The 21,965-nt window shown below is 46.6% G+C and overlaps 1 protein-coding gene and 1 non-coding gene across 3 annotated transcripts; both read right to left on the minus strand.

Annotated features, from left to right (window-relative positions):
- Positions 1 to 435: 435 nt before the first annotated feature.
- R3HDM4 (R3H domain containing 4) lies at positions 436 to 20,784 on the minus strand. 2 transcript variants are annotated; one of them, XR_014786497.1, is made up of 9 exons: positions 20,579 to 20,784; positions 17,880 to 18,034; positions 15,919 to 16,037; positions 12,275 to 12,398; positions 11,489 to 11,574; positions 7,219 to 7,304; positions 6,043 to 6,098; positions 4,672 to 4,864; positions 3,702 to 4,284 (listed from the first exon to the last, which is right to left on the minus strand). XR_014786497.1 is itself a non-coding variant. In XM_084826074.1 (8 exons), exons 1-8 carry the CDS (start codon positions 20,671 to 20,673, stop codon positions 4,761 to 4,763), a joined length of 825 nt encoding a protein of 274 aa, XP_084682200.1. In that variant the 5' UTR covers positions 20,674 to 20,784; the 3' UTR covers positions 436 to 4,760. The 2 variants fall into 2 exon arrangements, 1 of the variants encoding a protein (XP_084682200.1); XM_084826074.1 differs by having other exon boundaries at positions 436 to 4,864.
- LOC146333639 (U6 spliceosomal RNA) lies at positions 14,233 to 14,339 on the minus strand. The gene has a single exon (XR_014786519.1). It is a non-coding gene; the product is annotated as a U6 spliceosomal RNA (small nuclear RNA).
- Positions 20,785 to 21,965: the final 1,181 nt, after the last annotated feature.

A 21,965-nucleotide genomic window follows, 5' to 3' on the forward strand; every position in this document is an offset into this window, starting at 1 on the left:
GTTCTTCATCCTTGTTTTGGCCTTTAATCATTTCAGATATTTTTGCTGATCCTTGCAGCTCTCTGCTGCATCCTTTCCCATTTATCAACATCTTTTTAACTGTTAATACAAATCAGACAATGCCACAACAAATGGATAAAATGAGCAAAAGATGCTACAGTGTCTTCCCAATTTGGTTGATGCTGTTATGTTCATCATCCCACGACTTCAGAAAGAGCCTCAAAGTTACTTGGAGTTGCTCTCTTTTCCTCAGAGCTCTGTGCATTTAACAACAGTGTATGATATGGAAATTAATCAGGTTAAGCTTTTGGCCTTACTATAGAAGGCTGCTTCTCCTGCTGGATTTCTGTTTGCCCTGATGACATGCACTGAAATTTAAGAGTCCAAAAAGGTTGCAAGGGGCTGCATGTAGAAATTAAATAAACAACACAACTCTTAAAAGCATCAATATTTATTTACATAGAAACAGCTCATTTGACAGCGACTACAGTTTGCTCTTGCCACAAAATCCAACCTTGGGGGCAGTTTATACACTGTCTGGAAGCAAGTGGTACAGTCTCCCTGGACTATGCCATTGTACTACAAGGGATGCATGTATGAGGACATGTTTGAATGCTCTCTGCCTTGCCATTCTTTTTGCACACAGAAAACCACCACACCAGACAGTACGCTAGGTGAAAACCATCTCCTTTACAGACTAGATTTCTACATGCAAGTGTTTCTCCTGCAGGAGAGCTTTCAAACATGCAACCTCACCCCTGCAGCTTTTCCTATATTCAGAAGAAGCTTTACCACTTACTTAAAAGTACCGACTGTTTATTCAAAGAAAGTGGTATCACTATCTCTTGCTCAAGAGTTTCCACCAAATCAGGAAAGAGCAGAGAAGAGCCATATCTTCTTTTTTTTAAAGCAATATCTTCTCAAAACAATTTCCAAATCACAATAATGAACAATTTCATTAAACACACAACTCAAAATAAGCAGAATATTGGCAGCCTGAACTGAAAACAAAAACACACAACTTTGGTTCACCACAGTTTTGAGCATAGAAGAAAGCCCAGATGTGAACATAAGCAAAACTTTGCAGAATGACTGACTGATTTATGAGAACCTCTCTTCCCCACACTCTTCATTTAGCAGGTGATCCCTGAAGAGTTCTGTGAAACACCCAAAGCTGACATACTCCAGCCCCAAATTATGAATCTGAGGCGGGGGAGGGGGAAAACGAGTTTGATCTACTTTGTACCTTGCATTTAATCTATCTAAAACTGAAAACGTTATTGATCACCAGTAGCGGAAACTCAGACCCCGAGGTCTGAAAGCCACTGCTGAAGTAGAAATTAATTCAAATTTACTTCTGAAGGGCAGAGCAGCATATTAGGCAGAGAGACAATAGGCAGCCTCCTCCTCCCCAAATTGTAGGCAATTCTGCAGGGCGTGGGGAGGGGGGAGAGAAATAGTTCAGCTATTTGATATTTGAGAATCAGGCCAGCGTGGAAATTTTACCATGTAAACTAAGGGAGCAATCCTATGGCCACTAGACACTGTCTAAAGGGCCATAGGATATGCTCATTTCCGGGAACCGACCTCGGAGCCCGTACTCCGAGGTCGGTTCCCAGAAAACTGACCTCCCCCCTCGTCCGTGCTGCCTCGGAAGCAGCGCGGAGACGCGCTCGGAAGAGGAGTGTGGAGCGACTGAAAAGGGGCGTTCTGGGGGGGCATTCTGGGGTGGGGAGAGCGGTGTCGTAATCCAATGTGTCATCTGGCAGCTTCCTCTCCTGGTCGGCCCCCCTGCCACTAGACAGCTGAAAACGGCTGTCTAGCGAAAAAGAGCAAGGCAGGGGAGGCGCGGAGAGAACAATCCCCCCATGCCTCTCCTGCCTTGCTTTGGATAGGCGCTCGCCTCTGAGTTCGGAGGCCACCACCTATCTAGTTAGGATTGCGCCCTTAAACAATTGGAGAATCACATCCACATGCCTTCAGATGTAACGTTGCCTCCTGAGCATGTGCTTCTGACCTGATAAGACAGCAGGCCCAGAGACAAGGAAGAAGAAAGGAAAAAAAAAAAGTATTTTCCCCCAGACAAGGTTTTTCTCTTTCAGAAGCAAGGGTGGGGGAGATTTCCTGCGGGGAAAACTTTCAACCTAACATCTCCTTTGGGGAGCAGGCCCTAGAACAGCCTTTCCCAATGTAGTACCCTCCAGACGCTTTGGAGTAGAATTCTAATCAGCCCCAGCCAGCACGACTGGGGATAATGGGAGTCATAGTCCAACACATCCACAGGGCATCAAATTGGTGAAGACTGCCCTACAGGAAAAGCGATGCCCCCTCCCAGGCTTCAAATGACTAACAATGACAATTTGTGGGTCTACTAAATGTGTTTTTTGTGATCTAGGACTTGGGTAGGCTTCTTCTCAAGACTATAATACATCAAACCAATGATTTTTTTTTTTAAAGAAACAGTTTGGATTGTATGTTAATGGCACTAGAGGGCAAATTTAAAAACCAGAAACAAGATACAAGAGATACCCATCCTGCCAAAAATGGGCCAACATACAGAGGACCAGTTTTTGTCAGAGCCATCTCCTCAGCACACAGCACTTTGGGGAACTGAAGAGATACCCTAATCGATTTTCCTTGAAGCTTATTGACATATACATACGTACAGACGTACGTATAAAAGATACACTATCTAACATTTGACAAAATGGGGTTGGCTTCTGCCAAGGGAGAATAAAAGGAACTCTGAATTTGCCATTCATAGGTTTATGAAAATGAGGCAGTTTGGTGGAGGGTGGATCAGTGGTATCTGATAGTCAGGAACATCCCACATCAGGCTCGTGCAAGACGTAATTCCAAAAGCCACGTGTCTACCCTGGAGAAATGTGGATTAAAATCGAAGTGTGGAAGGCTGGTTTTAGCAGCTTTTCCGACACAGAGCCACCAAAGGGGGATGTGGCATCTCAGCAGAGCAACTCCAAGGGTGCCCGCAAAAATGAAGGGTGAGATGAAAACAAACAAAGCCGCTGGGGCCATGAGCTATTGCAACTCAAAAGACAGCCTTCATGTTCTGAGGCTGTCTTCCTCTGAAGACAGGATGATGGGCATGTATAAGAGAAGCAGCGATTTTCTGTCATGCTCTCCTTGCGATATTCACCAGTTGCAGCAAAGCAATCCTTATGCTTACAGAGACACAGACACACACATACACGCGCGCGCACACACCCCTCTACCTCCATGCCAGGAATCTCTTTAAAATTTAAGGCATCCACATTTTGCCACTCAATTAATCCATCTGAAAACTAAAACCAGACATTAAGGTCTTTCGCCCTTCCCCTTTAAAGCCAGGTAATGACACCAGCTTATTTTTAAAACCAGCTGACATATAAATAGCTGTTCTTGAATATCAAGGGGTTCTGGTAGCTTCTGCAAGAGACAGATAGCACAGAGCTCATGGTGTGTGCATGCATGTGGCAGTGTGTGCACTTTCTTTCCTCGGTATTTGCGCGCACACAGAAGAGCAATCTAAAAATCTTTTTTCAAAGGGACGTGTTTTTAAGGTTTCTCGTCAAATGTGAAATAAACTACTCTGTCAAATTGAGTTGAGAAAGCAATGAGTTCCCACGATTGCACCCTCTTGATTTAAAAGAAGCGATAAAAACGCTCGTGACTGCTAAAATTAAATAAGGTTCAAGCTTATATTTGGGGGGGGGGGTTTAAGGAACACAATTGATCCTGGGGTGTCAAGAGCCCACAAAATATCCCTCCCTCTAAAATGCAAACAATGGTATTTTCTGGCATTGGTGCCTGATTAAAACGCAACGATCAATTAATCAGCTAAGAATTTTCTTTAATATTTTACTTATGAAGATAGCGATCCTATGTATACATTCAGGAGTGAGCCCCATTGAAATTAGTGAGACTTGCTTCAGAGTAAACATGTGCAGAATTCCACTACAAATCTGCATTAATTTGAATATGAATAACTAACTCTGAAGGGGAATCAAAGCATCCCCTCTTTGTCTTTAAGATTACACCCACACCTATTGCAGTAGGTTCCATCTTAGAGAAACATTCTCTCTGAAAGAAGCGGGAAAACCTCTTTCAAGATGGCAGCTACAAGCCAAGGATTTTTTTCAATGGAGCTATTAAAAATAATTCATTGTTTAAAAACTGCTTCCTGACTAAACCAGGGGCATCTTTTTAAATTGAAAGACTTTTAAATTGATTCACCTAAGCGATTAAAGGTGCAATCTTATGCATGCTTAGACAGAAAAAAAAGTCCTACAATTCCCAGTATGCCTCAACCAGCATGCTGGGAATTGTAGGACTTTTTTCTGTCTAAACATGCATAGGATTGCACTCCAAAATCAAACAAAGCATTGCAAGCCTAGCATCTTTTTGCTGTGGGGGGCTCTTCCAGCTGAGGCCTACTGCGAGGGAGGGCTGCTTAGCAACCGTCTCCAGGCCATCTCCTCTGCAGCTTCCAGAAGCAAAGAGGAAAGATGGAGCACAATTCTAGGCAACCCTGTGCAACATTTTTAGGAGATCCACAAATTGCTCCCTGGCCCTCAAGTCAACAGCAATCTTTGGCTTCCAACAGATCTGTGTTTTTGGAGGGGCTGGGAAGAACCCCAAAAGAGCATGCCCCTCCCCCCCTCCCCTGATAACACAATTCATTTATTTGTTTTTGAACACTAAAAAGCCCATGGAAGTAGGGATTTTGAATGAGGATCCAGATAACCAGGGCTTCCAACACATCAGCTCATTCGCTCCAGGTAAGTCGAAAGCAGAGGGTCTGGGGGCAAAAAGTTGGTGCGTTTGTTGCTGACCTTCATTTGGCGTTTGCCTTCATAGTCGGAACCTTGGGGCAGAAAGATTTTTTAAGAAATGAATTACAGTGAAAAACGAGCTCGCCATTTCATAGCATCCCTCCTAATTTTGACTGTTCTGTAGGAACAGAAATGACAGAAAACAAACTGTCCTTTAATTGGCAGACCAATTCCCAGCGTTCCTCAGGGCATGTCTAGTCCAAGAAAGTGCCAGGGGGTTTATTACACAAGTGTACATTTTAAATAGTCCATCTCAGTTTCCCATGCACCAGCTGTACATGTACAGAACATCTACACAAATTATTTAAACATCTGGAGCAGAAAAAAGGGGAAATACCTACTTTTGCTTCTTGCTGGTTTTATATGCTAGCTGTTTTCACTGTAAGCCACCCAAGCCACTGAAAAACTGAACGGCAGGGCATCCTTTCAGAAAACAAACCAACACAATCTTAGAAGAGGCATGCTGCCAGACAGAGATGTGGTGATGCCTCTTCTGAGGTGATCACAAAGAAGAGAAACGGGTTCTTGAGATGCAAAAATAAAGTTATTGTAGGAAGCCCAACGCCTTTTTCTTATTTTTAGGCCTTCTTCAAGGGGTAGAGAAAAAGGTCTGCAGAATATTTTCAGCAAAGGATTGTCTAATGTGTCAGACTACTGGCGTGTTGGGCTTCCTACAGTAAATTTATTTTTGCATCCCGAGAACCCGTTTCGCTTCTTTGTGAACCTGCTTTGGATGCTCACCTCCTTCTGTTTTCTCTTCTGAGGTGGCCAGAGCTGAAGTCTTCCAAGAAGTCACTCCCCCCCGTTTCTGACCTCAAAACTCTGTTGCACTTATTAAGTGGAGATGGAAATCACTCTATACATGCCCAGAAGTACCCAATTACTTCTTATTATGTCAGAGTTCCGATATTAGGGGTTTGGGGCTAAGCCACGGCCTGCCATCAAGAACCTAGCATCGGAACCAGACCCCCTTCCATGTGTCCTTCCCACAACTTTTAAGGACTTGAGAATCCCCTTTAAACTGTCAGATTGTCAATTTAAATGTGTATTTGCAAGTGGCTGGATTATCCATCTGCCTGTGAGGCCAGATTGTAAACTGGGAGGAGGCCAAGGTCTCACTGGAAGAAAGAGATAGTGGTAAAAAACCAGCAAACAAGTCGAAAAAGCCCACACTACACACACACACACATATTCAAAATTAGTTTCTCACTGGCAGAGGCAAGGTCCATGTATTGGCAGAGGGCATGAAGGAGCAGCCGTTCAAAGCTGCAACGAAGACAGAAAAAACATTTTATTAACCTTTCCACCTGGGTCACAAATGAGATCCTGGAATGGCAGCAGTTTAAGTTTACATATCAAAGCGGAACAGCTCATTAGCGGTGCAGTGAACAAGCTGACCCATAACCTCTTGCATTCCGTCGCTCTCTGGAGACGGCAGACCGAGTAAGTAGGGTCCTCAATGGATATTAGGCCCAACACCCCCCACCCCGCACAACCATTTTAAAAAAAGTTTCTTTCTTTAAAAGTTACTAGCCCTCATTGATGGGGCCTAAGAATGCAGCAGTGCCTTTCTGAAAGCTGAAGGGGGGCTGGCTTTTAGTTTACTGCAAAGCAAAGGGCTGCCCTCCAGTGTCGTCTTTATTTGGGTTCAAAAGAGTGTTTTTTTCTGTTTACTTATTTATTTATTCACAATATTTATATACCACTCCATATTGTGAACAGATTTTGGAGTGGTGAAAACAAAAGCTAAAACAGTAACAGCATAAAAAGATTAAAACACCACATTAAAATTACACTCATTTAAAAACACAATGCCAATAAAAACTGTAACTAGCCAATTTAAGGAATGTCTCCTGGAAGAGTGTTTGCTGTTTTCAGGAGGTGCTGGAAACAACGCAGTGTTGGTGTCTGACTGACCTCCAGGGACAGGGAGTTCCAAAGAAAAGGGGACACCACACTGAAGGCTCTTCTCCTGGTGGACTCCAATCGAGCCATAGGTTCATGTGGAACCAACAGGAGCTCAGCCCTCACCTCTGCCTTGTACTTAGGTTCTTGGGCACATTCTTTTTCCTTTCGTCTCACCTGTGTGTCTTCCCCCAAAATGACTGTTTTATAACCACCCATGCCCACCGTGACAGACATTTTATGAATGGGCAAGACCCCCCGTGGCAACCATTTGGAGAGAGTGCTCACAACATTCGCTCAAAATTCCAAATGTGCCCACTGACTCAGAAAGGCTAGGGACCCCCGTCTTAAACAAACATGGCAACAGCACATTGACCATGGTTTAAAACAACGGGAAACTGTGGCATGCCACATGTAACTCTAGTCACCATCAAGGCCAAAGCAACGGCAAACCAGCCAGAAACATGGAAACCGTTGTTACCTATTATCCATCATTGCCGTGTAGACGGCGTGAGGGTTAGCAGAGAAAAAGGCCAGTAACTCCTCCTCCAAACCTTCCAGGATCCCCTACAAAAATAAGAAGCAAGGTCTTTAGGCAGCGATGCTTGGTGGTATGGGTGTGTCCAAAAACACTGAGGCAGTGAGTAAAGAAATGTCCAGCCAAGACAGACCTCAAAAGGAGTCAAGCCACTGTAAATGACCCACCATTTTGGATCCTCTCCCAAGGGAAATTTGGACACAGTCTCTGTTAAAGGGACTGTGGCTGATTTGAATCTGAATCCTCAAATAGCTGGCCCTACCATGACACAAGTTGAGGAGGCTTGCTTTAGGTCAGCCCTTCAGAGGTTTTGGCCTACAACTCCCTTCTGCCTTAGTCAGCAGAGCCAACAGTGTGGGATGATGTAAGTTGTAGGCTAAAACATCTGGAGGGCCAGAGGTTGCCTCCCACTACTTTAGGATCTCTTTTACAGCTGTTTGGAGTAAAGTTACCAAGGCTGGATTTGCAGTTTCTTTAACTGGCATTATAGCCCAATGAAGAGTTGCAGATTCAGTTGGGCAGTTCCTTGATTCCTGCTCAAGGCAGGAATCCAAGTCAGAGCATCATCAGATTCCCATGTGCTGGTTTGGATTATTACACTACCAACATGAAATCTATGTCCTTGTTACTTCTCCTGTGGTGGGTTGAGAGAAGCAGTGAACCGTACCGAGTTTCTCTGGAACTCAGAGAAAGTAAAAGGGCTGAAGCTTGGGTGTTAGTGGGAACAACTGATCCAGGTGAAAGCAGGTGTTTCCTGAGGGGTTTTGATTCTCAGCTTCAAAGGTGGAGGCAGGGGAAAAGGTGAAACCCAGGCAGGAATGCCACAGCCAGTCTTGTGTCTGAAGCCATGGCACGGATAGCAGAAGTTGTCAAAGATTTATTGCATATAGGGATTAATATAACAGGAGGAATCTTGGGGAAGTACTTTCAATATAAGGTCACTGTTCAAGCCTTTAATTATGGTATTCATTTGCATTCTTTTGCGATTATTCATTACATTTCTTTGTGTAATACTAATTACAGTATTAATATTTCAGCCAGCCTTCCCCAGCCTGGTGCCCTCCAGATGTTTTGGACCAACTCCAATCAGCCCCAACCACTATGGCCAATGGCCAGGAATGCTGGGAGTTGTAGTCCAAAAACATCTGGAAGGCACCAGGTTGGGGAAAGCTGGTTAAACTCTTTAGAAAACAGAGATGTATTAACTAGCAATGTGCATGTATAATGTGAAGTTCCACACAGACATTTATTTATTTCATTTTTATGCCGCCTAACAGCCGAAGCTCTCTGGGCGGTTCACAAAATTAAAACCGCAAATATTCAACAAATGTCATGGTTTGAAACTCCCTCTAATTTCTATTTAACCTTACTAACATATTCTAGCCTGGAGTTTCTAACATGGTGCCCACAGACATCTCTCTTGGCTCCTGCCAGGTTCCCTGCCCCTCTTGATTTTTATTTTATTTTATTAACATTTTAAAAATTATTATTTTTTAGCTGGGAGGCTGGCATGTTGCAAAGCAAAGTGGTGCTCTCTTTATTTCAGTTCAAAGGAGTGGTTTTGTGTTTTGCAACTCAGACCCCACCTCTGCCTCATACTTAAGTAATTGGACGAGTTACTTTATTTTTAGTCTCACCACTTTGCCTTCTGGGAAATAGGTATTTCCATGGCAGCCATCTGGAAGATGGAAAATGAATCTCAGTACTAGATTTGGTTTATTCCCCTTGCAGAGAAGATTTGAGGATGATTCAAATGGACATCTGCATGCAGTTCTTTGGTTATCAAGGAGAGGATGTTACAGTCCCATCAATTCCATTTGAAATTATCGATAATCTGGTTCATACCAGTGGGAGTAAGAGAAATGTACCCAATTTAAAGTGCTGGCTTTGACCTTTAAAGTCTTAAACAGTTTGGGACCAAGTTACCTGAAGAACCATCTTCAGCCATATCAGCCTGCCCACATTTTAAGATCAGAAAGAGAGGCCCCTCTCATTTGCCCACCCTTGAGAGCAGTCAGGTGGGTGATCACACATGAGAGGGCCTTCTCTGCAGTGGCCCCACACCTTTGGAACAAGTTGCCATCAGAGGTCCGCTATGCTCCTTCATTGCAGGCTTTTGAGGAGGGCTTGAAAACATATTATTTTACCGTGGCCTTCTGTTGATATGACTGCTGTTGTTGCTGGTTCTATTGCTGGCTTTTATTGTTTGTTTATTTATTAATTAGATTTATTAGCTGCACAATAAATCTAATAAATAAATGGTGGCGTACAATACAAATAACAACACGAAATACAACAAATGTACATAATCAACTGAACAAAACAACACTGCTCTAAAAAACCCTAACCCACCCCAAACACCCGCCTGAACAGCCAGGTTTTCAAAGCCCAGCGGAAGCTCATCAAAGAGGGGGCATGGTGGAGGTCACTAGGGAGGGAATTCCACAAAGTGGGGGCCACCACAAAAAAGGCCCTCTCCCTAGTCCTCACCAGCCCAGCTGTCCTGGCTGACGGGACAGACAGAAGGCCTTCCAAGGCCGATCTCGTTGAGCAGCATCCTTGGCATTGTTGGACGCGCTCCTTAAGATAAACTGGGCTGGAACTTCATAGGGTTTTAAAGGTCAATACCAACACCTTGAATTGGGCCCAGAAAACAACCAGTGCAACTCCTTCAGCACTGGAGCGATGTGGTCTCGCTGATGACTGCCTTTAATCAGGCAGGCCACCGCGTTCTGCACCAGCTGCAACTTCCGAACCGTCTTCAAGGGCAACCCCACATAGAGCACATTACAGTAGTCTAGGTGAGAGGAGACCAGGGCATGAACTACTGTGGTTTTTATTGCTATTTTATTGTGTTCATTTTTTATTGCTTTTAATATTTTAACTGTTTTTATGTATTTTATTGTTGTGAGCCACCTTGGGAGGGCTTCTGCCCTAAAAGGCAGCCAAGAAAATTTTAAAATAAAAATAATAAATAAATGCCGTTATGGCCTGAAGACTACAGACTATATTGTTTTGTTTCTTCTTCTTGAGGCCAGAGTTAACTGCTCCCTGAGAATGGAGCCAATGTTTTAGGCATAACGTCTTCAGGGGGCATGATAAGGCTTTTGCCTGGAGACTGGGAAGAGAATCTACTCCTATTTGGGAGGAGAAGAAAAATGTGAAAAGGCAGACGAAAGTGGCCCGAAGGACCTGTTTGGGGCGGGGTGGGGGGAATGATCTTGTTTCCCTGCTTTTGAAGGGGAAAGTCTCTAAGTCAGCATTTATCAAACTCTGGGCTGAAGACCACCACGAGGTCTCAGTCCAGCCACTTTCAGGTGGGCTGTAGCCCACCCAGTTATAAAATAGCTGTTCTGTAAGATTTCCACCTGTCTAGAAAAGGCCAGTCTAGTCTGCTCCTAATCCTTTAAGCAGACATAGACATCTGTTGGTGAAGCTTTTCATGGCAAGGAAAGAAGCATTACCCTCTGCTAAATTTCTGTGTGTCAATTTTTTTAAATGACATTGATGCTTTCGAACTGTGGTGCTGGAGAAGACTCTTACGAGTCCCCTGGACTGCAAGGAGGTCAAATCAGTCCATCCTAAAGGAAATCAACCCTGAGTGCTCATTGGAAGGACAGATAATGAAGCTGAAGCTCCAATATTTTGGCCACCTAATGCGAAGAGAAAACTCCCTGGAAAAGACCCTGATGCTGGGAAAGACTGAGGGCAAAAGGAGAAGGGGACGGCAGAGGATGAGATGGCTGGATAGCATCACGGATGCAATGAATATGAACTTGAGCACGCTCCGGGAGAGAGCGCAGGACAGGAAGGCCTGGCGTGCTATGGTCCATGGGGTCACGAAGAGTCGGACACGACTGGACTGAACAACAACAATGAAATACAGTGTTTGCTTAGGAGAGCTGGCAATGCCGCTTCTCTCCCTCACAGGTAAGGGATGCATCGGGTTTTTTCTTGTCTGGCTCCTATGCCTTTAACAGAGCCTGACATGCAGAAATTTAGCAGGTGGAGTTTTTCCTCGCATGGAGAGAAAGGGATATTCTGCACCCCAACTTGGCCCTTAAAAGCAGAGGAACAGGGCAAGAGAAAAAAGGTGGCCATTTTATTTACAACTTGGTTTGCAATTTTCTTCATTTTGAAAACCGGGGCGTCGAAGCAGCCTGACACAGCTCCCCCATTTCCGCAAAAAGAGGGATGCGCCTAAAGAACCTACCATGGGAATCCGACTTCGCTTCAGCATCGTCCGCAAGCGGCGGCTGATGCGCTGAAAACACTCTTTGGGCGTGTACGCGGGATGCTCTGCAACAGCATGGAGGGAGAGAAGGAAAACGTGATGCAGAAGGAAGTCCGCAAAGCAATACCCGTGGATTATATGCCTTTGCTTCCCCACAGTGGTGGAAGAGAAGCTTCCAGTAAGTCCACAAGCAGGCCAGGAATGCCACAGGCTCTCCTAATATTGCTCCTAAGCAACTGGTATGCAGAGGTAGGTTGTCGCTCTAGGTGGCGTTTCCATTCATAGTCCTCCTTGCCCTTCACGGTTTTGTCTAACCTACTCATGCTGTCAGTGCCGGTTCCAGGTTTTTCTGGGCCTTTGGGTGAGACACCCTCCATGGGCCCCCTCCCTCAGTGAGCCCACCTTCCCACTGCCACTGTCATCCGCTGCTATTGCTCCTCTCCATCTTTCTCAGAGAGCCAGGGAGCAAGCAGGCCGCGGCATCTCCCGCTCCTTCTTCTCACCACCTCCGTTGCCTGGGCTGGGGCGAGAGGCAAGTGGACAAGCAGGGTGCATGGGTTAAGAGGAGGAGGAGCTCCAGGGGGCTCTTGTCAGTGGGCCCCTGCTGGGGTGTGTGCCTAGGCAAGTGCCCAACCATGCCTACCCTTGACGCCAGCCCTGCCTGCCACCGAAGCTCCTATTACCACTTCCCACGCTTTCAGCGTTACTAGACACAGACTGCTTTTGCTATCATCTGGGCAGAGTGACACCTCCCAGTCTCCATACCTTTCCACTTGACTTCAGCTTTGTCGGTCAGCTTGCTTTTCTGCTTCTTTCTCGCCTCCTCCTCCAAATACAAAAGGACTCGCTCCTGTTCCTCACCGGACCGGTTCATGAAGTCATTCCAAATCTAGCCAAGAGACACGCAGGTGAGTAATGGAACCTCATCCTCCCACCTATGTCTACTAGGAAAATCGCACTGTCGGCTGCAGTGGGCCAAATGAACGCTAGGTTTCATAAGGCTGCGTGCTTCGATCCGTTCCAATCAACTGATTAAATCAGCGGGGGACAAGGTAAACTAAAGGGACCTGAGATTCAAGTCTGGGTGTTTTTCTTTTAAAGAGGCGTTTCGCTCTGGTGCATTTCTGCCACATAAGGCACGAATGAGAAAGTTTTAAAAAAGGAAGGCCTTGCTTCAAGAGGCAGGAAGTAAGCTGTTCCTCGGTAAACGTGTTCCCAAACCCACAGTTAGCAAGAGAGCATAAATCAGCCTTCCCCAACCTGGTGCCCTCCAGATGTGTTGGACTACAACTCCCATCACCCCAAGCAAGCATGGTGGGAGGTGGAGTCCAACACATCTGTAGGACATCAGGTTGGAGAAGGTTGCTATAAAATCGGGGTGGCATTTAGAGGGCGGGAGGGGGTTGTTTAGCCTTTCCCACATCCATGGGTTACAAAACACACCTCCACCTGAACTCCAGGCCTCTGCCAGGTTCGGAGCAAGAAATGGCTGAAAGGTTTTTTTTGCAAACGATAATCAGCAGGCAGGGAAGCATTAAGCAACCCTCGTCACTAACCAGTTCCCTTCCTCTGCCCTGACATTTGCTTTACAAGGGGAAACGAAATGAGGGATCCCATATTTATCATAAACACCATCCTAAAAGGGAGTGGTAATTTCCTTCCAATGTCCTCCAAATGGCACCTCTGTTGAGGTTGTGCCAGTATGCAGATTTATTTATGCAATAACAGTTGTTTCTATAGCACTTTGAAATACACACCTGAAGCATTGCGCAAAGAAGTAAGATGGGCAGGAACAAGCAGGTGTGACTAAGCACTCAGCCTTCCCGTAATCTTTACTTGTCATCTTCTTTACTCAACACTTCCTTCAATCTTAGGTCAAAGATATTCCTCATGGATTGCAGTCACCACGTATTTTATTCTGACATTTTATGGCAAAGTTGCATGCAACTCGTACGTGCCTCGCAGAACTGGCATCCAGCATGATTCAGTTTTATTGATAAAAAGGCATAGGTTACTAGCCCTCATGGTTTTTATCATTAGGGCTATCACTTAAAGGAACAGAAGTTCAAAGTGATTAACAGCATTCCTATGGGGACATGAAGGGAGAATCCATAGCAGAAGAACCACATCAAAAAACCCTGGTTGACCAGAGTGGAAGGTAGAACGCAGGAGTTTTAGTTTCTCTCACCTTTTGTTGGCTGCGGCCGACCTTTTAAATTTTTATTTATTCCTTAAATTTTTTTTTTCAAGAATTCAAAATGCCATTGCTGATGTTATTCACTGTAATTATAATTAACATACACATTGATGGTGCTCTAAACAAGTACAATAATATAGCACCATTGATGTGCATACAAGACTTTGGAAGCATTTCAGGTGTTCGAAAAGGGGCATCGTTTTGCAAACAACTTAATGATCTGGATCTTTTCACGGGAGCAGAGAGCAGGTCAGGGCGCAATCCTATGCATGTTTAGACAGGGAAAAGTCCTACATTCCATGCTGGCTGGGGCATGCTGGGAGTTGTGGGGCATTTTTGTGTCTAAGCAGGTATAGGATGGCGCCCTAAGGCAGAGCCTCCCCCAGCCTGGTGCCCCCCAGATGTGCTGCGTTGTGACCCCCGCCAACACGGCCAGGGGAACAGCTGGAGGGCGCCAGGCTGGGGGAGGCCGCCGTGTGCTTTGCAGCAAACCCTTTCTGGGGGGAAATGTGCGTTTGGGAGGCTGCAAAATATGGAACGCTTCACGAATTTGCGTGTCATCCTTGCGCAGGGGCCATGCTAATCTTCTCTGTATCGTTCCAATTTTAGTATATGTGCTGCCGAAGCGAGCACAAGCCAAAGGTCTCTCTGGACAGCATTTAAAGGCGTCAGCGGGAGACATTTTCAAGCTAGCGTGAACACTACTGTGTGGTTGTGGGGGGAGCACTCCTTCCAAATTTTGCAGACAGAACGCTTCCTCCCATTGCCATCGCTTTCCTGCCTCCAAAGTCTTCATTGGCAACTTTTAAACATCTCATTGCTTAAAAAAGACACTCTGAAATAGTTGCTTGGCATGTGCCCTATTGCATCATGGGTGAATGTTATGCAAATGCAGGGATTTGTTCCTTCCCAAACTTCACTCCCACCAGCCCATCTCCTTCTGCACTCCAAGCCCAGACTTAACATGATTTGTTTAAAATTATTTTCAGACAGCATTTCAAAGGGATTTTTCAAAGTAGCATACATGCTTAAAAAGAAACATTTAAACAAATACAATATAAAAACTGCATACTCTTGTAATGTTTTAACTCTTGTAATGTTCTTTTTTTTTATTGTTGCAAGGTTTTATTGTTTTAAATTCTTTTACACTGCCTTGACGGTTTTTTAGTAGATAAAGAGGCATATACATGTTTATAACAAATAATTAAGGGTGCAATGCTATGCATGTTTAGACAGAAAAAAGAAGTCCTACGATTCTCAGCTATGCTGGCTGGGGAATGCTAGACGTTGTAGGACTTTTTTCTGTTTATACATGCATAGAGTTGCGCCTTTAAGAATTTAATGTTCTTATTCATTCAGCTCTTATCTTTGAATATGCAGAAAACACTGGTCTTGAGCTACTTCCAAGTTCCGGTTTAACAAGGTTTGCTTTGACCCAGCAACTCAGGTTTTGCAGAGTTCATTTTAATTGGCTTGCGAAGGAAATGAGGTCTTGCAAAGTGGCTTGCTTTAATTTAACCCTGGAGCACCAAGTCACCGAGGAAGTCTGCAAAAAGATGTCAAGGGCTCCTTGGAGGCCTCTCTCAGTCTAATCCAGTAGCCAAGTCCAGACACAGACAAATGGATTCTTTTCAAAGCTTTATTCCTCTTTTATAACTTAACAACTCTACTGTTAGCAACTAGATATGAGCAGCAGAGTACTTATGCCCTAAGTTGGAACAGTTGGTCCCTGTTTGAAAGGGAATTACTGGCAGACCCCTGAACTTAAGGACTAGGGAGAGTCCCTCCCCTTTTCCCTTGGATCCCCTGGGCGCAGCCGTTGTTTCTTTCTGCGCCCTCCATTTGGCACCGCTCTCTGCATCGGTGTCACACGTCCATCAAGTCTGCTTCCCGCGCTCTGTCACTCCCAGCGCTGCTATCTAAGCTAGGAATGCTGGTGGGAGGAATCTCCATCAGCTGTTGGCCCTGGGAAAAAGGAGCGCGCTCCTCTCCCAGGAGCGACTGCTCTTCCTCAGAATCAGAACTACTCTGGGATTCTATGGGCTCAGTGTCCACCCTGACAAAAGATGACGCTAGGATGAAAAGAGGGAAACTGGAGAGCTGGGGGGAGATAATTTCAAGGAGGGAGGGGAATTTGCACCCAATTTGAGAGCATCTAATGATGCTCTCAAGTGGGTGGATCTGGAGTTCAGTGAAAAGATAGGGCACATACCTTCATGTATGTCTCATTGCTGCATGCCTCTGTGAAAATGCTAGGGGTGGCAGGGTTACCAAGCTCTCCTTCTTCGTTGGTGCATTCGTCCCGCTCAAGTAGGGTCATTAGGTAACGTGCTGGAAGAAACACAGAACATTGTGCCCCCCGCCCCAGGCATTGTTATTCGCTGCTTGAAGTATAAAAACAACCAGCCATGCTTCATTTGGAAGTTACTATCCCAGGTTTGATGTCCTGAGAGAAGAGCCCCTATCTAATACAGGTGGGTAGCTGTGTTAGTCTGTTGCAAAAAAGGTCACAGTCTCATGGAGTCTAAAAGACTTGTTGTTGCAGAAGCGTGTGCAGGCTAAAAGCCAGTTCATCAGATGCATGAAGTGTTTTATTCACTTGGCAGACTAGAGTCAGAAAGACACAGGTAAAGTTTTTTAAAAACTATGAAATGCACACACAGGTACAAAGTTTCTGTTTTAACCTGTAAACACCCTTTTTATACCTAGGTGTGTGTACAGATGACTGATCTGAGGATAATATGTCATGTATCTGATGGTGTGGCCTTTAGTTCATGAATACTTCAGAAACAATAAATCCTTTCATCTTTAAGGTGCCACAAGGCTCCATGTTGGTTTTGCTGCAAAAGACCAACTAACAGGGGTGCTAGTCCTCTGGAATTTGTGCTCACCGTGGATACATTTGAGCTTTACATGGAAATGCCACACGCTAAAACTCTTGCATTTCAAGGCCAGCTGACCATTGTTTTTCCTATGGACCCCCATTTTTATCACCAAGTATGCATCCAATGAAGCAAACTGTAGTCTGCACAAGCTTCTTCCACAATAAACACATTCAATTCAAACACATTCAGGTGCCACTAGATTCCCTGTTGGTTTTTACCCTCTAATTAGCATTTACAGGACAGGTTTGAAGAACGTCACATACTGTTTAGGGTACAAAAAGAACTTAATTGCCCTTCCAGGAAGGCAGACCAGGAAGAGCTAAGCAATGAGACATGAGGACATGCAAGAGTAATTTGGTGGCAGGTAGTCCACAAATGTAGGGGGCCGCGGTGGCTTAGTGGTTAAGACGCTGAACTGCAGACTGGAAAGTCAGCAGTTCGAGACCTGAGTGCCGCGTGACGGAGTGAGCTCCCATCTTCAGTCACAGCTTCTGCCAACCTAGCAGTTCGAAAGGAAGAAATCGCAAGTAGATAAATAGGCACCGCCTCGGCAGGAAAGGTAACAGCGTTCCGTGCACCTCGGTGTTCAGTCGTGCCGGCTACATGGCCACGGAAGCGTCTTCGGACAGTGCTGGCTCTTCGGCTTAGAAAAGGGGATGAGCGCCGCACCCTAGAGTCGGACACGACTGGTTGGGGACACCTTTTACCTTTAGTCCACAAAGCTAACAGCAAAGCCATGTCAAAGGGACGAAGGAAATAAATTTCACATACTGATTTAGATATTTCGCTATGACGGCCTTCCACAGTCTGGTGCCTTCTGGATGTATTGGATTGCAACTCCCATTATTCCAAACCAGCATGGGAATGCTGACTGGGAATTAGGAGAGTTGCAGTCCAACACATCCAGACTGGGGAAGGCTGTGCTAAGGGCCATGATTCTTTGCTTTTTCCAATGAACTTTTTGGGCCAAAACAGATATTACTTTAAATGCATGTCTAGCAGCAATGTCTTTTTTCATTTATATTCTAGAATAGGGGCAGATGGCCTGATCGGGATTTTAAAAGCTTCCCTCCTCCCCATGCTAGTGTTCCGATCCAGATCAGGGGCCCTGCGCCTACTCTAGGGTAAAAAAGGAAAGACGACGTAGCTGTTAGGCACACGTGTAAAGCTGTGTCTCTTTTGGCCCTTATTCTCAGAATCTCTGGGACAGAGCTGTCTGGAAAAGGTGCAACACAGCTAAGATTTCATATTCTTCCAAGACTGCTGTCTCAACCAGGCTCTAGCTTACTGTTCTCCAGCCGCTGGAGGCTCTTCCGCCCTTTGGCCTTGGGGATGAGGTCCGAGTTGCGGATGGCTTGGTTGATGTAGTACTGTTTCCTTTTGGCCGGGGAGAACCTTTTGGTGGAAGAGTTCACCAGAGGCGGCAGGCAATCTTCGATCCTTCTGCGAGGGAGGGAAACCAGCAGAGACGGAATTAACCTAATCTTTTTACGGTCAATGTGTTCAACACCCTTCAGTCTGATCAAGGAAGGCCAAATTCCTTGTGTTCTTAAATGAGACTATGACCACCTGTCAGCCACGAGAGCAAGACTGCATCTCCACCGACAGAGATAGTCGGGCCTCAGAGTGCCAGATGCAGGATCGGCCTACCTTGCAGGATTGTTGTGAAGATAAAAGGTGAAAGACTCAACATCGGACCTATTCCTGTATGTGTCCCTTAATCCACCCTTTCTCCACAGCATCCCAAGGAGCAAGGTAACAGGACTGAATGCTCCCACCAAAAAGAGCAAAAAACCCGTACCTGCAGATAGAAATCTAAGATATCAAAGGGTTTGGGTCTAGCCATCTTCCTGACATGCTAGATGTCTACTTGCAAGGATTCTCAGAGAGAATGAGAGAGAGAGAGAGAGAGAGAGAGAGAAGAGCAGTCGATCAGATGGACTCATCTGCATTCCAAAGTGTTAGCGCCCCCTCAGGTTGGAGTTCCAGTTCAACACATCTGGAGGGTGCCAGGTTGGAGAACGTGGCCTATTCTTCCAAAAACACTCTGCCACAGGCGGAAAAGGCCCTGCAGCAGCCATTAACCCAGGAACCTGCAAGGTTATTATTTTTCCCCAAACAGAAGTCCCCCTTCACGAGTTTCCCCTTCCAGAGAACCATCCTCATGGCAGGGAGATGTATTGTTCCACCCTGGATGGCTCTGTTTTCTTTTCATATTACAAGTTCTGGCATTTCCTCTTTTCTGAAAGGGGTGCAAAGCAGTCAGGGGACAGCAGCCTCTCCACAGGGGGCTTCTGGAGAGACCCAAAAGGGACCAGTCCTCTCCATCAAAGAAAGAGCCTTGGTCTCATCACTTTGCCCGTTTGCTTCCTTGTCTCCAAATAACCAACCCAGGAAAGTAACACAGCCATCTTCAGGCTACCTGCCCTAAGGAACAATCATCAGCCAGCAGGAGGTTTTCTTTGGTGAAATCCTGCTCAAACTTACTAGGGAGGAAGCACCATCGAACACAGCAGGGCTTACGTCTGAGTAAACCCCACATGGGATTGTACTAGCTGGCTGCTTTCTGTGGCTGTTGGCTCGTGGCCTGGACAACCCAATTCTTAAATTCTATGCAACCTGTAATTATTGCTATGTTTATTCCTCTGAAAACACACAGAGGGGGAATAAACAGTGCACCTTCCCTACGACAAGAGCTAAAGTCTTTGGAGACTTTGGCATAAGCCAGGGATGGGAAACCTGTGCCCCCAGCTCGCATCAACCCCAGCCAGCATGATGGGATGATGGGAGCTGTTGTCCCAACATCTGGAGGGCCCACAGGGTGCCCACCTCTGGCTTGAGGGGGCATAAGCTAAAAGGGAGATATGATAGAAGTGTATAGGATTATAAATAGAGTGGAGTATGTTTCTCTCTCTCATGACATACCAGAGCCCACGTGGTGTAGTGGCTAGAGCGTTGGGCTAGCAGCCGGGAGATCTGGGGTCTAGTCCCAACTTGGCCATGGAAGCTCACTGGGTGACTTTGGGCCAGTCACAGACTCTCAGCCCAACCCACCTCACAGGGTTGTTGTTCTGAGGATAAAATGGAGGAGGAAGGTTATGTACACCTCCTTGGGCTCCTTTGGAGGAAAAAAGGTGGGCTATAAATGTAAATAAATAAAATACTAATGCAGCGGTGTTGAACCTCTTTCACACGGAGGGCCAAATTCAGTTCCAGAGAAGGTCTTGTGGGCCACACTACAGTGGTGGGTGGGCTCAAAGGAAAAAAGGGGTGTGGGGATCAAAATCCCAACATATTTTAGGTTAAAGGTCTACTGGCCAGTAACGAAGCCTTAGGAGAAGCATTTCAACGTTTTAGTTTGCGGGGGAAAGCGGCACAAAATCTGGGAAACCAGCAAACGCCCCACGGTCAAGGGAAAGCAGCGTGGCTATTTGGAGAAGAACCCCAGAGGGCCGGCCTGAGATCCCAAGTATTTGGCCCGCTGACGTGAGATTCAACACCCCCGTCCTGGAGCTTGGGGTTACTTCGGGACATAAACCGGCCCAGAGACTGGGGTACCCAAAACAACCTGCAACGTGCCCAACCTACGTGGAACGCGCCGCCACAGCATTGGCTCGGAAGAAGGATTTGGGTGGGGGGGGGAAGAGGAGCCCGAAAAGCAGAACGGCACCTCCACTTTGGGAGCCAGGCTCCCGCCAGAGACCAGCTGCTGTGTGACACCCAGCAGAGGCCAGCTGCTGCTTTCAGGCGCTTCGTGCGGCCTTCCCAGAGGCACCTGCCTGGCGGCAATGTTGCACCAGACTGCTGATCTAAACAAGATAATGCTTTAAGTGTGTGTGTGTGTGTGTGTGTGTGTGTGTATCTATCTATCTATCTATCTATACACACACACAGTCTCCTCCTCCCGTCAACCTGTTGAAATAAACATCTAGTGGCTAGTGGCAAGTGGCCCACCCCCCATATATCCCCTTCCCTTCCCCTACTCACCCAAAGGGCTGATCCAGGGGGGCTCCTGGCTGCTGCTGCTGCTGCTCCTGGCCCCCCCTGGCCCCTCCAGCCTCTCCCGCCTTCAGCACCACCATGGCTGGCCCGGACTGCACGCCCACCGCTCTTCTCCCCGGCCCCCGCAGACCTGCCCAGGGGAGCGACCCAGCCCAGGCGCTGCTCGCCCGCTGGCTGCCGCCCCAGGAAGCGGCGTCAGCCCCGGAGAAGGGCGGCGAGGAGAGGACGGGCTGGGAGAGGCGGTGCTGCGGCTGGAGCCCTGCGCCGGATTAACCCTTCCAGCTGCGAGCCCTCGAAAAGGGGGAAACTGCAGGGGAGCGCGCGGCGCGGCGCGCGTTGCGCGTTGCGGGCGCGCAGGATGGCGCTGCAGCGGGCAGTGTCTCCGTGCCAGGGTCCCCAGCAGCCTCCCCGCAACCTGGCGCCCTCCGGATGGCTGGGACTACAGCCTCCATCGTCCCCAGCCGGCGGGCTAAGGGCGATGGGGGTTCTGGTAGTGCAGCACATCTGGCGGGCGCCGGGTTGGGGAAGGGTGCTGTTGCATGCCGCGATGCAACTGGTCGTGCGAGGAGGGGGGGCACGGGGGGGCAGGATGGCATTTCGCAAAACCATCGCGTACCTTTGCAGCAAGGCAGGGAATTGCTGGTGCGCCTGGGGGTTGTGGGTAGCATCATGCATTATTGGGGGGGGGGGTGTATAGGACGGTGTGGCATTCGGCTCCATTCAAAGTGGGACTTGCTCCTCAGTAAGCATGCATAGGATTGCATTGCCCCTGTTGCTCTTTAATACAGCGGCATGGTTTTAATTTATTTAGGACGCAATCCTATGCATGTTTAGACAGAAGAAAGTCCTACAGCTTCCAGCATTCCCCAGCCAGCATAGTTGGGAGTTGTAGGCCTTTTTTTTGTTTGACTAAACATGCATAGGATTGCACCCTTATGTACTTATTTATTTCTTCTTCTTTCTTCTTGTTGGTCTTTTGCTGCTCTTTAATACCGCTGTGTGGTTTTAATTTATTTAGGATGCAATCCGATGCATGTTTAGACAGAAAAAAGCCCTACAAGTCCCAACATTCCCTGGCCAGCACAGCTGGGAGTTGAAGGACTTTTTTCTTTGTCTAAACATGCATAGGATTGCACCCTTACCTACTTATTTATTTGCTTATTTATTTGCCAGTTTATTTGCTATTATTAACATTTATATGCCTCCTTATCTGCTAACAAGTCATCAAGGCAGTGTACAACAATTTTGTACATCCACAAGATGTAGTCATGGCCACCAAGTTGGATGGCTTTAAAAGGGGGTTTGACAAATTCCTGGAGGAGAAGGCCATCAATAGCTACTAGTCCTGATGGCTCTGTGCCACCTCCAGTAC

The sequence above is a fragment of the Heloderma suspectum genome, chromosome Z, assembly GCF_057233095.1.
Source record: "Heloderma suspectum isolate Gila_16-S chromosome Z, 16-S_ref, whole genome shotgun sequence".
Taxonomy (NCBI): domain Eukaryota; kingdom Metazoa; phylum Chordata; class Lepidosauria; order Squamata; family Helodermatidae; genus Heloderma; species Heloderma suspectum.

Coding starts and splice junctions, on each gene's coding strand:
- R3HDM4 (XM_084826074.1), bottom strand. CDS start 20,673: ATGGTGGTGCTGAAGGCGGGAGAGGCTGGAGGGGCCAGGGGGGGCCAG. Junction 16,038..17,879: donor CCTCCAGCGGCTGGAGAACA/GTAAGCTAGAGC, acceptor TGTTTCTTCCAG/CACGTTACCTAATGACCCTA. Junction 12,399..15,918: donor GCAATGAGACATACATGAAG/GTATGTGCCCTA, acceptor TCTCTTGGCTAG/ATTTGGAATGACTTCATGAA.